Source organism: Phyllobates terribilis, unplaced genomic scaffold, assembly GCF_046119375.1.
Source record: "Phyllobates terribilis strain yellow unplaced genomic scaffold, ASM4611937v1 Scaffold_5__5_contigs__length_657084704, whole genome shotgun sequence".
In the NCBI taxonomy this organism is placed as follows: domain Eukaryota; kingdom Metazoa; phylum Chordata; class Amphibia; order Anura; family Dendrobatidae; genus Phyllobates; species Phyllobates terribilis.
Window position 1 is genome coordinate 519089976 of NW_027362765.1, and position 12844 is coordinate 519102819.

At 41.4% G+C, this 12844-nt stretch overlaps 1 protein-coding gene across 1 annotated transcript in view; it reads left to right on the forward strand.

Annotated features, from left to right (window-relative positions):
- The window catches only part of LOC141271314 (uncharacterized), a 147225-nt gene that overhangs the window by 109831 nt on the left and 24550 nt on the right, over positions 1–12844 (forward strand). The window contains exons 15-16 of the mRNA XM_073681427.1: positions 6872–7000; positions 8478–8654. Coding sequence (XP_073537528.1) covers positions 6872–7000; positions 8478–8654 — 306 coding nt within the window. The remainder of the gene's footprint in view (positions 1–6871; positions 7001–8477; positions 8655–12844) is intronic.

Consider the following 12844-nt stretch of genomic DNA (forward strand, 5'->3'; position numbering starts at 1 on the left):
AGCCACAGTAAAAATCCAGCCCTGATACAGCTCTGCTTTTAGAAAATTGTGAAATTCATGGCTCTCAAAATATGGTGATACAAAAGTTTTTTTTCAGTGTTTAGTAATTATTAGTGATGAGTGAGTATGTTCTGTTAACCCTTTCGTCGAGTATGCTCGGGCCGAGCTCTGAGTATTTACAGCTGCTCAGTGATATGCTTGAATCGCTTCCGTGTGCATGATTTGCGACTGTTTGACAGCTTTATTACATGTGAGGAATGTCTATTTCTTAGCATCACCATAATCACACTGAGCTACAGAATGAAGGTAAAACTTTATTTGTGCAGCACGAAGAATAACTGTTATGATCTGCTACAAGCACTAAGGAAAGACCGGAAATCTGTCCCTACAATAGAACTAAGCTAGATCCCTACGATGTAACGGGGAACCTGATCCTGCGATCAGACCCGCTAAAGTCCTCAGCTAGTCTGAACGAAGACCTATAGATGTGAGGGAGGGATCCCTACAAGAACTAGGGACTGGGAAAAAGATGGACACCTCCTAGCAGAAATTGTAGCAGGAAAAAGACAAACAAACAACATAGAACATAGAGGTCCAAAGACCTAGCTAAACTGACGGAGAAAGGTTACAAAGCACCTGGCTAGCTTAAGAGTAGAAATTACAATGAAGTCCAGCATGGCCAGAAGGGTGGAGCAGGATTAAATAGGCAAAAAAGGTCATGTGATCAGCAAGATAGAAAAAACCTAACAGGAGAGTTCTAACAGTACCCCCTCTTCTAAGAGGTTCCTCCGGATCCCGTAGGCCCAGGCTTATCAGGAAGCCTCTTGTGAAATGCTCTGACAAGTCTGGAAGCAGAAACATCATCCGCCCTCACCCATGAGTTATCTTCGGGACCGAAACCCTTCCACGCGACGAGATACTGCAAACTCCCTCTATACCGTCTAGAATTTAGGATGCGGGAAATTTCATATTCCCCGTCCTCCACCACCGGAGGAACAGTGGCAGTGGCGTCTCTATCTGATACATCAGCTTTTTTCAATAGAGAAACATGAAACACCGGATTAATCTTCCAGGAGGTGGGAACCTCCAACCTAACAGCAGATTGATTAACTACCTGAAGCACCTTAAAGGGCCCTACAAACTTGGGACCCCATTTTTTAGAAGGAATCCTCAACCGCAGATTCTTAGAGGACAACCAAACCATGTCACCAATAGCAAACAAAACCTCTTGCCGTTTCCTATCAAAGTACCTCTTAGATTTTTTGTTAGCCTCCTGAAGATTACCACGCACATCCGTCCAAACTCTCTCCAAATCACCGGAAAAACTCTCCTCCTCAGGCACAGCCGATACCAATTTGGAGAATGACCCAAAAGACGGATGTCTCCCATTACAACAAAAAAAAGGCGAACACCCAGCAGAAGAGGATGTATGGTTGTTAAGAGCAAATTCAGCAAGTGGCAGAAACTCAGACCACCCCTCTTGATTGTCTGCCACAAAACAACGCAAGAACTGCTCAACATCCTGGTTCTTCCTTTCTGTCTGGCCATTAGACTCAGGATGATATCCAGATGAAAATGACAAATGAACTCCCAACCTGTCACAAAAGGCACGCCAAAAACAAGCCACGAACTGAGGTCCCCTATCAGAAACAATGTCAGTAGGAACACCATGGAGTCTGACAATTTCCTTGACAAAGGCCTTAGCGAGTGTCTTAGCGCAGGGCAGTTTGATGAAGGGAACCAAGTGACACATCTTGCTAAAACGGTCCACGACCACCCAGATGACCGTGAAACCCTCAGAGGGGGGAAGGTCAGTAATAAAGTCCATAGCCAGATGTGTCCAAGGGGCACTAGGAACCTCCAGAGGGCAAAGCAACCCCACAGCAGGAGCATGCAAAGACTTAGATCTAGCACACACAGTACATTGACGTACCCACTTAATGACTTCCTTCTGCCATCCAGGCCACCAAAAACTGCGACCCACAAGTCTCTTGGTCTCAAAAATTCCTGGATGACCTGCCAACCGAGACTCATGAAACTCAACAAACAAATCTCTCCTAAAGGTCCTAGGCACAAACAACCTCCCATGGGGAGTGTTAGATGGGGCATTCTCCTGTGCTTTAAGAATCTCATCTTCCAAAATGGAGTCCAATGCAGCAATCACAACACCCTCCTGTAAAATGCTCTCCTCCTCAGCACCCACCATGGGAGAAAAGCTGCGAGACAAAGCATCAGCTTTAACATTCTTGGTACCCGGGATGTAAGTAACGGAAAAATTAAACCGCGAGAAAAAAAGTGCCCACCTAGCCTGACGGGCATTCAAGCGCTTGGCAGCATCAAGATAGATCAGATTTTTATGATCAGTGAAAACCTGAATGGGAAATTCAGCACCTTCCAAGAGATGACGCCAGTGTTCAAATGCGAGTTTAATAGCCAGCAATTCCCGATTACCAATATCGTAATTAAGTTCAGTCTCAGAAAAATTTTTTGAAAAAAAGGCACAGGGATGTACTCCATCCATGTTTTCCTGAGACAACACCGCACCGACCCCCACAGAAGAAGCATCAACCTCAACCAAAAATGACTTAGTCACATCAGGCTGAATAAGGATGGGGGCAGAGCTGAACCTCTCCTTTAGAAACACAAAAGCTTCAATGGCCTCAGTAGTCCACTGAACCGTATTAGCACCTTTCCTAGTGAGATCGGTCAGTGGTTTGACAATAATAGAAAATTTTTTAATGAATTTTCTGTAATAATTAGCGAAACCCAAAAACCTCTGTATCGATTTCAAACCAATAGGCCTAGGCCATTCCTGCACAGCTTGAACTTTCACCGGGTCCATCTCAAAGCCCTCGCTGGAGATAATGTAGCCCAAAAAACTAATTCTCTGTACAGCGAACTCACATTTCTCTAGCTTAGCAAAAGCGAATTGTCAATTAATAACTGTAATACCTTACGTACGCTCCGCCAATGAGACTCCAGGTCAGGCGAATAAATCAAAATGTCATCCAAATACACAACCACATTTTTGCTGATCAAAGGTCTAAGGATGTCATTAATAAGATTCTGAAAAAAATGCTGGTGCATTGGTAAGACCAAAAGGCATAACCAGATTCTCAAAATGACCCACAGGAGTGTTAAAAGCAGTCTTCCATTCATCACCCTCCTTCATGCGCAACAAATTGTATGCCCCCCGGAGATCAATTTTAGAGAACCACTTGGCCCCCACTAACTGGTTAAACAAATCAGGTATCAATGTCAGTGGGTAGGGATTGCGTACAGTAATTTTGTTAATCTCGCGAAAGTCCAGACAGGGACGTAAACCGCCGTCCTTTTTTTTAACAAAAAAAAATCCAACAGCCACAGGTGACTTAGAAGGTCTGATATGACCGGCGGCCAAGCTTGTCTGTATGTATTCCTCCAAAGAGTTTCTCTCAGGAATAGTAAGATTAAATAAACAACTTTTAGGAATAGTCGCTCCAGGGACAAATTCAATGGTACAATCATAGTCTCTATGGGGAGGCAAAATTTGCGACTCCTCCTCAGAAAAAACTTTCCAAAAATCCTGAATAGGTACAGGTAATTCCCCTTTATCCACAGCAGCAATGCGCCCGTTACAACACTTGTCATGACACTTAGGGCTCCAGGATTTAATTTCATTGGTAGACCAATCCAGTACAGGATTGTGCAATTTTAACCAGGGTAACCCCAAAACTACTGGAGAAGGCAAATTATTTAATACCACCAAATCCAAATTCTCTTGGTGAATACCATTAATAGTGAGGGGAAATTCATAAACCTTGTGAGTAACACATTTCAAGGGAGAGCCATCGACAGAAACCACGGCAATAGGGGATGACAAAGGTTTGGGTTTTAATTTAAGTTTTTCCAAGAATCCCCCATCAATCACATTCAGAGTAGAACCACAATCCACAAATACCCGAAATTCAATTAATTCTTCCTGAGCTGCAGTAGTAGCAGAAAGAAATACACCCTTAGTGTTTAAACAGGCTATACGGGCGTAACTGACCTTTTTTTTTTCTTTGTTCATACGAAGCACACAGTTCTTAATGAAATGGTCAGATTTCCCGCAATAAAAGCACAAACCTTCAGAAAACCTGCGGTCTTTTTCCTGAGAGCGGGGTGACATCGCCCCAATCTCCATTGGCTCTCCAATGTCAGTACAGACCCTCTCAAGACTCGGAGCTGACATGGCAGAGGATTTAGTCTCATTAACCCTTGCACGCAGTCTCCTGTCCACCCGTATAGCTAATTGCATTGTCTCCTGCAAGTTTCCAGGTGTAGGATAAGCAATCAGCAGATCCTTAACCCTTTCACCTAGCCCAGCAAGAAACAAACTTTTCAAAGCTGAATCGTTCCACCCCACCTGAGCAGACCACCAATGGAAGTGAGTACAATAATTTTCCACATTACCTGATCCCTGCCTCAAATGTCTCAATTCAGTCTCAGCTGATGAGACACGATCAGGATCATCATACAACAACCCCAAAGCAGAAAAAAAACTATCCACTGATCTAAAGCACGGATCACTAGGTTGGAGAGAAAAGGCCTATCCCTGAGGTTCTTTGCCCAAAAGTGACATAATGAACCCTATGCGCTGTGATTCATCACCAGAGGATCTGGGTCTCAAACGAAAATACAACAAACAAGCATTTTTAAAGGAAAAAAAATCTTGTTGTTCACCAAAAAATAAATCAGGCAAACGTACCTTTGGCTCCACAAAATGCGCTCCAGAACAGCTACTCACGTGTTGCTGGAGCTCGGCCACCTCCAGAGAGAGTCCCTGCAGGCGTTGAGCCAAATCCTGAACCGACACCATGATGGAAACTGGAGATCTTTCCTTAGAGATATTTTTGGGCTGGACTTACTGTTATGATCTGCTACAAGCACTAAGGAAAGACAGGAGATCTGTCCCTACAATAGAACTAAGCTAGATCCCTACGATGTAACGGGGAACCTGATCCTGCGATCAGACCCGCTAAAGTCCTCAGCTAGTCTGAACGAAGACCTATAGATGTGAGGGAGGGATCCCTACAAGAACTAGGGACTGGGAAAAAGATGGACACCTCCTAGCAGAAATTGTAGCAGGAAAAAGACAAACAAACAACATAGAACATAGAGGTCCAAAGACCTAGCTAAACTGACGGAGAAAGGTTACAAAGCACCTGGCTAGCTTAAGAAAAGAAATTACAATGAAGTCCAGCATGGCCAGAAGGGCGGAGCAGGATTAAATAGGCAAAAAAGGTCATGTGATCAGCAAAGGAAAAAACCTAACAGGAGAGTTCTAACAATAACATAACATTTAAAATTAAAAAAAAACAATGTCAGAATTGTCATTTTGTTTATATTCCTTCCCATAAAGAGTTAATAAATGTTAATAAGTCACTGAGATATAAGTATGTAGCAAAAAAATAAAAGGTTATGGCTCCTGGAATGGGAAATAAAAAGGTGAAAAAAATTGCTCTACAATAGGGAAGAACTAGAAAGACAATAGCACAATAGGGCCTTATCCGAGTAAATTATGTATCAATTGATAACGAGCCTTGCTCACCTGGCACCACAACCACTTAGAACCTACAAAGATGCCAAGATTCGGATAGTGGAGAAAAATGGGTTAATTGCTGGGGTGACTGGATGGAGAATCAGAGACTCATGTAGATTAAGAGGGTGTACCCACGATGCATTTTTCAAGCGTTTTTGCTGCGGAATTTTCCGCAGCGTAAACGCATGATAAACGCACAGGAATTAACCCATTCTTCTCCACTATTGGTATCCAATAAAAATGCTTTGACATAAAGACCAAAACTGACCGTGATGCCATGGGGTTAAATGCAATGCATGTGTATACGCATCCAGAGGAACCACCCCAATAGGATGAAATATTGCCCCTAACTTCAAGTAACATTTGGAGACAGATATAAAGCAAATCATAAAAGCACAGGAAGAATTCAAAACCTATGTAAGCCTTATAAAAACCCTAAAGTAACACCATCAGGGTACTATAAATATATTACTATCCATGAGGCCCAGTGGGGAAAAAACACATTTCTTTTAGACGGGAAAGTAAGGCCTGTACAAAATCCACAATAAAACTGTACCAAATATGCAATACCAGTGAATCAAAGCTCTGTGCAAAGTCCAAGAGTGCCAGCAAGAAGAAAACATTGCTTAAAAATGTGACATATCATCAATATATCAGAAGTGCTAGCTCCTGTTAGGAAGGGGAATATTAAAGTCCTTTTGTAGGATTTTACTGATAAACTGATCACATTTATATAACATGAATTTTTAAACTCCTTAAGACTATCACTTATGTTCAGAACTTAAAGGCAACCTGTCATGTCCCCAAATGCTATTAACCTACAGATATGGCTTCAATCTGCAGGCTAATGAGGTTCCAAAGCAGTGCGGTCACTGCACTAAAAGCCCGGCTACCGGGAGGTAATGAGCTTTATTCCTCCTGGGAGCCACTGACTTATGGCAGCGTTGCCAGTGTGGCTTCAGTTACCGCTCCTTACACAGTGAACAGCAGCTGTAACCATGCCCTGGCACATTGACTGACAGCTGTCTCTGCAGCACATCTGCGCAGAGTCAGCTGTCAGTCAACGCCTTGCCTACAGCTTCTGGTGACTGAAGCCGCACCAGCAGCGCCTCTATGACTGAAAGCCAGAGGCTGCCAGGAGGAATAAAATTAATTTCTTCCCGGGAGTCGGGCTTTTAGTGCGGTGGCCAAACAGCTTTAGAGCTCTATTAACTTGTAGATTATCCCCATATCTGCAGGTTAATAGCATTTTGGGATATGACAGGTTTCCTTTAATATGTAAATTTATATGATTATTTCATTTTTCAGGACGGCAAACTCACACAGACTGTAACAGTTTGTATGAGACACAACACAAAAAGAAAAATCTTGCAATTAGAGCATGAAAATGTTTTACAAGTAAATGATATACAAACAGATTGCTTTAAGACAATTTTGGTAAGTGAATTTCTAAATAGAATTTATAATATTATGATGAGTGATTGCAATTACAGTGACACAATAAGATATCAGCAAAAAACTATTGTAAGAGATTAATAAGAGATTGTAAGTAAGATTAATATACATAATGGAGTTTCAATGTAATTGCATGACAATGCGGCATACCTGGCTCAAAATGCATGATACTACCAGCAATTGACCACTATAGGGGTACTCAGCAGGTATAAATCAAATAATAAAGCACATAGCATAACAAATTTAAAGGGAATCTATCACCAGATTTTTGTTATCCCCATCTGTTGGCAGAATAATGTATCTAGCGATGTGTCACTTACTAGGCTGCTTGCTGCAGCTTTGCTAAAATCACTTTTTCTGGGTACACTGTGCAAAGGCAGAAAGCTGGCAATCAGTGGGGGTAGGGTTATACACAGCTCATGAATATGGAATACTACCTGGCAGCAGATTTACTAGTCTACTGGTGATAATCTCCAGCTGATAACACAGTGATTTTATTAAAAGAACACTAAGCAGCCCTGTGAGTGACACATCACTGGAATCAGGGTCTCTGTCTCTACATTATGCTGCTCCCAGATAAGGTGCAAAATTTTGGTGAGAGATTCCTTTTAACAGCATTTGCACAGTATTAAGACAATTGAGGGTTTCGATGGGATATCCAACATAACAGAGTCAACAGTAACCCAAAGTAACCAACAAAAGGAACAAGAGTGGGGTTCAGGTGACATCAGTTCTTAAAGGAATTTTCCAAGCAAAAAGCAAAGTTATGCAGTGGCTTAATTAATTTTATGTGACACTGACTAACAGAAGCCACCTCTATCTAGTGCAGGCTTCTCCGTGATCTGTGGTAGGTACAGAAAGAGGAGACCTCACCATTACACCAACATCAAGACTGCTGCAGCCTGTGATTGGCCTCACCTTTCAGATGACTTGAACAGCGTATCAATTAATATTTTTGCTGCTCAAGTCACCTGACCGCTACAGCCAATCACAGGCCAGAGCGGTTCTGCTGTTGGTAGAATGATGATGATTCCTCTTCCTACATCAGTGCAGACCATGGATTGGCCTGCACTGGATCCACGTGGGTGCAAGTAGGTTAGTTTGTTACTTTTTACAGCTCCAGACCCATGGACCCTTTTTGCCCAAATAAACACCTTTATTTTTTGTAAGATGGCGTCCGACTCAATTTCAACTTTCTTACATGATGTAAAAGATCATCACCGATTGGAAAGTGTTTGAGCAGTTATGTAGTATAGAAAGTGAGCTGACAGTCACATATACAGCTAAGGTGAATCACTGACATTTTAAGTTTTTATTATAAAAAAAAATACATATTTTGGGATACAAATCAAGACAAGTCTCCATATATTGCACATTTAAGATGTTCCTAATTAAATATTGCACAGATGTGTGATGATAATTATTTTTTTAATCATAATTCATTCTCCGTATTATGCAGGTGACAAATGCTTTCGATGGACACGTATGTGCTCTCAATGAGGCTAACCAAGACCTTTCTGTAAACCAGCTCTTTTCCTATTTAAAACAAGTGACTCTTGGTTTACAGGAGCTACATCGGCACAACATTGTGCACTGTGACTTGAGATGTAGTCACATCTACATAAACCCAGAAAAGGTACTTTGTGTTATTTTATACAAGGGGATATAGTCATGGAAACAAATGCTTTTCTTACATTTCTTAAATAAAAATGGCCATAATGGTTCATTTCTATTCAAGAATTCAAGAAAAGACTTAGTACTGAAAGGATGCCTGGCTTATAACTGATTTTTAATTAACCTATAAGGAAATAGAATAATTAAAGAAGCACTCCCATGAATATGTTTTTTTTTCTTTAAAAGTGTGTACATGTGTATGGTGGCATAGCATGTGTATATTAATATTCTCATCTACCGAAGCTTTCTCCAGGATGCCGACTCTCCGGGTCACACTGTGTTCTGCGTGACCCAGAAGTAACTTTTAAAATATAAGACTATGGAGCCTCAGAATGAGGCTCTATAGACTTTCATTGTAAAAGAGAGTTTTGGCTCACACATAGAGCATAGAGTGAGCCCAAGAGTCTGAAGTGCAGTGACGTCACTGAGAAGAGGAGCTGGCCGGCCGGCACTGGATTCTGGAGAAAGTGGGGGTAGGTGAGTATATTAATACAATCACACTGCACACAATACACTTATACACACATTTAATGAAAAAAAAATATTAATGGGAGTGCTTCTTTAAAAAAGGGTCCCCTGCCTAGACCATTAGCTATTACCCAGTGTGGGGAATGCCTGCAAAAAAATTGGAGAGTGTTATGTTACACTTTATTTCCCTTGTGGTGCTGTACAGAATTTAAACTCTTGGTGCCAAGTTGTTAGGGGTATTCTCTAGTTGTCTCTTGAGTAGTTCCGAGATATGCAGTCTCCCCTTACTTTATGATTGCTTGTGGGATGAGTGCTCCTCCCTGAGTGACAATTCTGGTGAGCAGCTTCATTCTGCTGCTACATGTTAGCAGTCTGTCAGTTTTTCTTCTGAGTCTGCACTATTATCACTATATTTATATATGGGGAAAATAGGGAATTTGAACAAGCACATGGCTTGGGAAAGTGAGAGCCATGATTTGAAGAATGTCTGTGGAAAATGCCAATGTGCTGCTGCTTGCCATGCCAGATATTGTGATAATGCAGGACTGATAAGAGCCCATGTCATAAGCTTAGAAGAAGTGGGAGGGAGGCGAGCAACTAACTACTGTATAGAAATCAATGTGCTGGACAGAGGTGGCTGGTATGTTAGGAGTTCACTTCTCCTTTGGAGTGTAGCTACTGCGCACATTCAGCCAGGGTCTGAGCAGGCACTAAACCAGGGCTCTATATTGAAACCAGTTGTACACTATTAAAGATATAGGGTATTATTTAAGAAGAATGACAGTGGATAGAAAAAGCAAGTGAAATGCAAAATTGCTTATTTTCATGCTGTATAACTAAAGCAATTTACCGTAATTACGTAAGAATGCTCCCTTTAAATTACCACCTGTTGTATGGCATAAATTACATTTCAACTATTGTCATCAACAACTGAACCCAAAAGCAACCAAACTAAATCTAACATATTGGAAAACATTTTCACCTTTCAGTCATTTACTGTTTTACAACAAAAGCCAACTAACTGGTGACTAAAAAGGGTTTAAATCTGGTAGCAATCACAATTGTATGACCAATATTAAGAACAGATTTAACTATGCCACCAACTTTATTTAACTATTTATATCGTAACATTTCCAATGGAATTTAGCTTACAGTATTGCAGTCTCCTGGTTTGGAGGAATCTAAGACATCAAGAAGTTCACTCCAATGAAGAGGATTCAAAATGCGTTCAATGTCAGTCACCTTTCTATTGCTATTTTGCAATTTTACATCACGGTCCAAAAATCCTAATCCATCCGGCCACACCACAAATCAGAGCTTTTACTAGCTACAGAAGTGAAAGGTCCAATAGAAAGAAAAAGTATTTGCACTCCTAAAAAGCATTTTATTCCATTCACTTATGATGGTGCTCAGTAATGAATACTGTATATAGAAAGTCCAATAGTATTGTAGAAGGAAAGTAATTGCGGCGCTCACCCGTACATAAAATTCAGATACGTTATTTCCAGATAGATGAAAGTAACAGCATGGTAGCAAATGGCATTATTCTATGGACAACAGCAGCTTCATGACGAGCATGTGCTTCTTCTTGGTCCTAAGACCAGGAAGAAGCACCTGCTCGGCGTGAACGACTGTTTATACAGTACAGACCAAAAGTTTGGACACACCTTCTCATTTGAAGATTTTTCTATATTTTCATGACTATAAAAATTGTACATTCACACTGAAGGCATCAAAACTATGAATTAACACATGTGGAATTATATACTTAACAAAAAAGTGTGAAACAACTGAAAATATGTCTTATATTCTAGGTTCTTCAAAGTAGCCACCTTTTGCTTTGATGACTGCTTTGCACACTCTTGGCATTCTCTTGATGAGCTTCAAGAGGTAGTCACCGGAAATGGTCTTCACTTCACAGGTGTGCCCTGTCAGGTTTAATAAGTGGGATTTCTTGCCTTATAAATGGGGTTGGGACCATCAGTTGTGCAGAAGTCTGGTGGATACACAGCTGATAGTCCTACTGAATAGACTGTTAGAATTTGTATTATGGCAAGAAAAAAGCAGCTAAGTAAAGAAAAACGAGTGGCCATCATTACTTTAAGAAATGAAGGTCAGTCAGTGCGAAAAATTGGGAAAACTTTGAAAGTGTCCCCAAGTGCAGTTGCAAAAACCATCAAGCACTACAAAGAAACTGGCTCACATGAGGACTGCCGCAGGAAAGGAAGACCAAGAGTTACCTCTGCTTCTGAGGATAAGTTTATCCGAGTCACCAGCCTCAAAAATCGCAGGTCAACAGCAGCTCAGATTAGAGACCAGGTCAATGCCACACAGAGTTCTAGCAGCAGACACATCTCTTCAACAACTGTTAAGAGGAGACTTTGTGCAGCAGGCCTTCATGGTAAAATAGCTGCTAGGAAACCACTGCTAAAGACAGGCAACAAGCAGAAGAGACTTGTTTGTGCTAAAGAACACAAGGAATGGACATTAGACCAGTGGAAATCTGTGCTTTGGTCTGATGAGTCCAAATTTGAGATCTTTGGTTCCAACCACCGTGTCTTTGTGCGACGCAGAAAAGGTGAACGGATGGACTCTACATGCCTGGTTCCCACCGTGAAGCATGGAGGAGGAGGTGTGATGGTGTGGGGGTGCTTTGCTGGTGACACTGTTGGGCATTTATTCAAAATTGAAGGCATACTGAACCAGCATGGCTACCACAGCATCTTGCAGCGGCATGCTATTCCATCCGGTTTGCGTTTAGTTGGACCATCATTTATTTTTCAACAGGACAATGACCCCAAACACACCTCCAGGCTGTGTACGGGCTATTTGACCAAGAGGGAGAGTGATGGGGTGCTACGCCAGATGACCTGGCCTCCACAGTCACCAGACCTGAACCCAATCGAGATGGTTTGGGCTGAGCTGGACCGCAGAATGAAGGGAAAAGGGCCAACAAGTGCTAAGCATCTCTGGGAACTCCTTCAAGATTGTTGGAAGACCATTTCCGGTGACTACCTCTTGAAGCTCATCAAGAGAATGCCAAGAGTGTGCAAAGCAGTCATCAAAGCAAAAGGTGGCTACTTTGAAGAACCTAGAATATAAGACATATTTTCAGTTGTTTCACACTTTTTTGTTAAGTATATAATTCCACATGTGTTAGTTCATAGTTTTGATGCCTTCAGTGTGAATGTACAATTTTCATAGTCATGAAAATACAGAAAAATCTTTAAATGAGAAGGTGTGTCCAAACTTTTGGTCTGTACTGTACATTGAGGTATACCACTCACTACCAAGCTTTTACTTTTATCTACAATACAAGTGAAAAGTCTACTGCCAAGCATCTAAAACTAAATATGTAGATAGAGCTATACGTCACTCTGCTCTATGCAGTGCGCAGATAGGATACCACTCCATTCACAATGTAGAAATTAGAATCTGACACATTCTAATTTCAACGTATACAATTAAATATGCATTATTTCCGGAGCCCTTGATCCCAAAGTGTTGCAATGTCTGTCTTCCACAGGCAAGAAACCCCATGTGCTACCAGTCTGCCTTTTCTTAAAGAGCCCTCACAGCTCCACGCCAGTAAATTGGTCTTTTTTCCAGGTTTTCATACACTAAATGAGGAGAAATTTGCAAACTCCTTCTTGATAATTATCTGAGGCAAAATCTTAGCAGCTC